Here is a 5,850-nt window from a genome sequence, read left to right as displayed (position 1 = left end):
TTTGTCTAGCATGGCTGGCCCCAAGCCTCAGGGGTCCTTTATCTCCTCCCCCTCCCCACACCCGGGATTACAGGTGAGTCACGATGCACATCTCTTTCTTGTGGTTGCCGGGAACCAAACTCAGAACAGCAAGCTTGACTGAGCTGTCTCCCCCTCCCATCCTAGAAGAGAAATAGACTGAAATGAGTCGCTTCCCTGGGGAGATGCATGACTTCAGCATAAGGCCACCTCTGTCGTGAAGACGTTCACCCAGTGTGGCTGTCCTCACCAGGTACACAGCTCACTGCTGGGATTCTCTCTCATGTCTATGTATCTGTCCCCAAGAAAAAGTTTGGGGAAAAACACTGCAGAACAGTACGTTATACAGGATTTGGAGCCAAGCAAATGGGTCAAACCTTAATCCCATCACAGTGAGCCTGAGTAACTGATGTCAACTCACTGGATATTGATTTCTCTCAAACTAACAGGAGACAATAAGGCTTGTCTCCAAAACTTGCCGTGATGTGTAAACATTAAGCCAAGCAGAGAGTGCGGCCCTAATAGAACATTCTTACTATTTGTTGGCTGTCTTCCTCCCTTTTGAAAGATCTCTCTTCCTCAGATTTCCATGAGGAAGTCCCACGGTGACTGTGAGAACCAGACCACCTGGCTGATCCTGGTGGGCTTTGGGGAGCTGAAATGCCTGGGCTTCCTCCCTTTCTCCCTCTTTCTAGCCATCTATGTGGTGACAGTCGGTGGCAATATCCTCATTGTGCTTGCTGTGGCCTCCAGTAGGACCCTCCACACACCCATGTACTTCTTCCTCTGCCACTTTTCCCTGCTAGAGATCGCCTACACATCCAACATCATGCCTCGGCTGCTACGGGGCTTCCTGGAAGGAGGGGACAGCATCTCACTGGCCAGCTGCCTCGTGCAGTTCTACGTGTTTGCCTCCCTGGCTGCCGCTGAGTGCCTCATGCTCTCTGCCATGTCCTATGACCGTTACTTGGCCATCTGCCATCCCCTTCACTACCCTGTCCTCATGAGCACCTGGTCCTGCAGCCGCCTGGCCACCGGTGCATGGCTCAGTGGCTTCCTCTTCTCGGCCTTCACTCTGGCCTTGGCCGCCCCTCTGTCCCTCTGTCCGGGCAGCAGGGTGATTGACCACTACTTCTGTGACTTCGCTCCGGTGGTGGGGCTGTTCTGTGGGGAGGTGTGGATCATGTGGGGAGCTGGCGTCAGCATCTCGGGCTGCCTTACGCTCGGCCCCTTCTTGTTGATCGTCACATCCTACGTCTTCATCCTGAGGACTGTGCTGAGAATACCTTCAGGCCAGGGGAGACAGAAAGCCTTCTCCACCTGCTCCTCCCACCTCAGTGTGGTTGGACTGTTTTATGGCACTCTCGTTGTGGTCTACGTGGCCCCCACAGACCACATGCCCCCCTTGCTCCGGAAGGCCTTCTCTGTCCTCTACACCGTGCTCACCCCCATGGTCAACCCCATCATCTACAGTCTCAAGAATCAAGAAGTAAAACAGTCTCTGCACCGGCTCTGGAGACGGCTCGTCTGAGGACGTGCCCGCACTGAGGTGTCCCTGATATTAACTTAGTCCATTCCTCAGAATAAGACAGAGAAGGCCCTTGTGTTGAAAAGACGGAGACAATGGGATCGAAAGCAAGTATCTCATAAAATGAGGTAACTTCAATTTTCCAATGTGAGTGGGCAGAGATCAAAAATGCATGTCCCTACAGGCTTCATTCATAAACATTCATTTTGATGAATTAAAATGGAAAAGAGTGAAAGAACTGGGCAGGAACTCCAGATGGAGACTGCTGACAGATTCTTTCATTTTATTATTTTGTTTCCTGTGTCGGTGGTTTGCCTGCATACATGTGTGTGGACCATGTGTGTGCCTCTTGCTTGGCACCATGGAGAACAGAAGGTGTCGAGCAGTTCCTTGGAACTCAGTTTATAGACAGTGTGAGCTGCCATGGTTAAGGCCGAAACAGGAACAAGAACAATACACCCTGCAAGTTAATGGGAGACCAAGACTGGAACAATAGACCTTGCAGGTTAATGGGAGACCAAGACTGGAACAATAGACCTTGCAGGTTAATGGGAGACCAAGACTGGAACAATAGACCTTGCAGGTGAAGGGTTCTGGTTGCAGTTAAGACAGCTGAGAATAAGTTCCTGCCTGTCCTGTGTTTGTTCGACCCATCTGCACCAGATGTGCTTGGTCACATGTGGGCAGGAAATATGCCATAATGTATGCTTGCCCCTAATTGGGTGCAGGATACATGCTTGCCCATGATTGGGCATGATGGGAAAGACGGTGACTCCGCACCATTTCCTAAGAACCCTGGAATGGTCCACCATTCTGTCCAGTACTTAATTAAAACTTGCTTCAAATTTGGCTCAGAAAAAAAAAAAAATGCAGAACCAGTCTTTCTCTCGATATTCTCAGGTTTGACAGCATGTGGGCACTGAGAACTGAACTCGGGTCTTCTGGAAGAGCAGCCAGTGCTCTTGGCCAGTGAGCCGTCTCTCCAGCCTCTCCTTTCAATTCCTAATCCAAGGCTGCCAGGTCTAAAGTTGGAAGCAAAGGAAAGAGGGGGTGAAGAGGCAGTTGAAACCAGAGTTAAGACAGGACTTCCTGCCATGCTCCAAATGATAGCTCAGAAATGAAGAAATAAACTCTTAGCCTTAAAGTCCACAGGGAGTACTAGCCAGAGGTTGGCCTTGGAAAACAAAGGTCAGTTAGGGAACAGTCAAATGCTCAAAGTACCCAAGCCTGGAGCCCAGGAGACCAATTAGGCCACTGCTCTATGAGTCCCAATTAGTTGCTATCATTGATATTGGAATAATAAGTAGTAGCAGACAGGAAGGAAGGAGAAATTAAACCCAGAGAACTAAGTCTTTCTGCCTCTCTCAGAGAGTCTTTGAAGACTTTAAAAATGGAAAAAGCTAAGAGTAGTGCCATGTGTCCTTAGCCCCAGGGGTTCAGGGCAGAGTAGACAACAAAGTCAAACTCCATCTCTTTAAAAAAGAAAAAAAAAATTCTGCCAGGCGGTGGTGGCGCAGACCTTTAATCCCAGCCCTCAAGAGGCAAAACAGGCAGATCTCTGAGTTCAAGGCTAGCCTGGTATACAGAGTGAGTTCTAGGACAGCCAGGGCTACACAGAGAAACCCTGTCTCATAAACAAAAAAAAAAAAACAAAAAACAGTCTGAGTTATGTCTCAATGATTGCTGAGACCAGGTGTGTATCAGGGGTGTCCCTGAATGGAGGCTTTGAGAGGCCATTGTGTGACGCTGTGAAGGTGAACCCTGGATTGCCTTGGAGACCCCAAGATACGGAAGATACCAGAGTTGTGGAATACCTGCTGAGGAGAGCGGCTAACAGGGAGTGGAACCAGCCCAAGAGAAAGAAGCATGCTGCAGTCAACAAAGCTGAAAGGAGCTGGAGATCTGAAGAGCGCTTTGACATCAGACATGGAGACGCAGAGTTTGGAGTTTGCCCCGTTGGTTTTCATTCTTGCTTTGGACCGTATTTCCTCACTATCTCCCTTTCTTACATTTTGGAATGCTAATGTATATCCTGTGCCACTGTATGTTGGAAGTCTGTGATCTGCTTTTTTATTTTGTTTTTACAGGGGATGACAGTTAAGAGATTGCATGCATCTCAGAAGAGACTGTGAATTTGGATTTTTAAACATTGCTGAGACTGTAATAGACTATGAGGACTTATTAAGTAAGACTGGCTGCATTTCTGCATTACGTTATAGCTGCGAGCCTGTGGGGGACAGGGAGTGGAATGTGGTGGTTTGAACAGGTATGTCCCCCATAGACTCATGGACCTGAATGCTTGGCCCATAGGAAGTGGCACTATTAGGAGATGTGGTCTTGTTGGAGGAAGTGTGTCCCTGTGGTGGTGGGCTTGAGGTTTCATATGCTCAGGCTACACCCAGTGTGGTACACAGCCTCCTTCTGCTGGCTGCTGATCAAGATGAAGAACTCTCAGTGTTAGGATCCTGTGTATGTGCAGCATCTTACATCATCAGTGGGCACTGGTGACTATGTACCCGCCGCATGGTCGCACAATCCCCGCCTTAAAAAGCCAGACACCAACCCCCACCCCCTCCCTCCCTCCCTCTCTCTCTCTGTTCCCTCCCCCCAGGCCTGGCTCTCCTCTCTCTCCCTCCTTTCCCTTCTCATAAAGCCCTCTGTAACTCTGATAGTCGTGGCTGTGGCTCATGACTTTTCCACCAGTAACCAGCTCCGCCACCAGCTCTGTCCATCCTTTCATTGGTGCTATGGACTTCATAGGAAATTCTGCGTACTCAGCGTCTGGGGCTGAATGTTGGAAGCCTGCGACTGCCCGGCCGGCTATGCATTTGCCCACCACCACGATACCACGTCGGGATTGTGCTCACGACCCCCGAAGCTCCTACCCACTGCCACATCTCCCCAAGATTGGTGAGTCCCAACAGCTGCAGCCTGAGCTATATCATTCACGCCGCTGGTACCACGACACATTCTAGCTTGATGAAGTATAGGATGCCGTCCAGCCCCCAGGGGGTCTTATGGGTACATAAGCCCCAGCCCTTACCCCTACTGTGACAACGGTCTGAGAAACCTGTGCTGTTAATGCCGATTCACAGACTGCCTATTCCCAGGGACGCTTGAGATAAGAGCCTGGGATCCCTGTTTGTTATTTTAATTTTTTATTTTTCTCTCGGCTACAGCCATGGGACATAAGGGAGGATACCAGTAAATTTGGTCACATAACAGCTTCATGGGAACTTCTGCCAGCAAATGGGCAAATAAAAAGAGTTACCTTATCCCCAAGCTTTCTACGAAGCTCTGAACCCTCCTCCCTCCCCCTACAGCCCCCTGCCATGTGCAACCACGTCTGTCTGTCTGACTTCCGCTTTCTGTTCTCCAGCAGTGGGCGGGCTTTAACTCACCTTAACTCTTCCCACTCATTCTCAAGCTGCCCTGAGAAGCGCAGATGGGTCTGAAAGCCAGCTAGGATGCATGCAAATAAGTTTACAGTCAGGACCCACATGGGGATCACAGTAATAAGGATGGCTCTCTAGCCAGAGATCAGTTTATAGCCTGCCTCCTGGCAGGTCTTGCAAAAGATGTCCTCAAGTCAGCAGACATCAAAAAATTCAAGACTAGGAGTAAAATACATCTCTTGTTTCCCAGAACCTCCCCCCTCAACATAGGACTAAAACTTAAGCATCTGGAGAGCAAGGCTCTTGACCCCAAAGGCGAAAGTTTCATCTGTGGCATTCAAGGTGTTCCAGAGAAAGAGAAAAAAAAGCCTGAGAACAAAATTGCTAAGTGCTGGTGCATGCTGGGATCTCACCTCTCCTGTTTCCCTATTGTTGGGGTAGGGAGGGCAGCCTTACACACACACACACACACACACACACACACACACACACACACACACCAGATTTAATTGTACTTTCAGGGTTACTTTATGGATAAAGATTTTCCAGCTAAGGTAGGGGCTTTCATTTCACTGCTCCCTCCATGTGCCTCGCTCCAGACCTGTCACAGTGCTTCTCCTCCTCGCGCACACAGACAGGGCCCTGATCTCTGCCCTGTCCCTAATTCCAAAGAAATGAGTTCTCATGCACCACAAGCTTTTCTCTTCCCAGTTCCCTCTCCTAACTCACTGCTCAGCTAATGGTACAGGACCACCACAGAACTAGAGCTCAGGGATCATCAAGTAAGAAACAGTAATAATCAAAAGGTATTTACACCCCCAGACCCAAAAGTGTCTGGGCTCTGCAAAAACAGACTCTAATGTAACAGTCTATCACTGTTGAATGCTCTCAACAATTGGTCACCTGTGT

At 49.3% G+C, this 5,850-nt stretch overlaps 1 protein-coding gene across 1 annotated transcript; it reads left to right on the top strand.

The window, feature by feature from the left end:
- The first annotated feature begins 607 nt into the window (after positions 1-607).
- Positions 608-1,549, top strand: LOC114708549 (olfactory receptor 11A1-like). Its single transcript, XM_028891904.1, has one exon. The coding sequence runs from the start codon at positions 608-610 to the stop codon at positions 1,547-1,549; it is 942 nt and encodes a 313-aa protein (XP_028747737.1).
- The last annotated feature ends 4,301 nt before the right edge of the window (positions 1,550-5,850 follow it).

The sequence above is a fragment of the Peromyscus leucopus genome, chromosome 20, assembly GCF_004664715.2.
Source record: "Peromyscus leucopus breed LL Stock chromosome 20, UCI_PerLeu_2.1, whole genome shotgun sequence".
Classification (NCBI taxonomy): Eukaryota; Metazoa; Chordata; class Mammalia; order Rodentia; family Cricetidae; genus Peromyscus; species Peromyscus leucopus.
This window is presented reverse-complemented; position numbering and strand designations above follow the sequence as displayed.

What these genes read in the sequence shown, in the direction of transcription:
- LOC114708549 (XM_028891904.1), top strand. Translation starts at nt 608, where the DNA reads ATGAGGAAGTCCCACGGTGACTGTGAGAACCAGACCACCTGGCTGATC.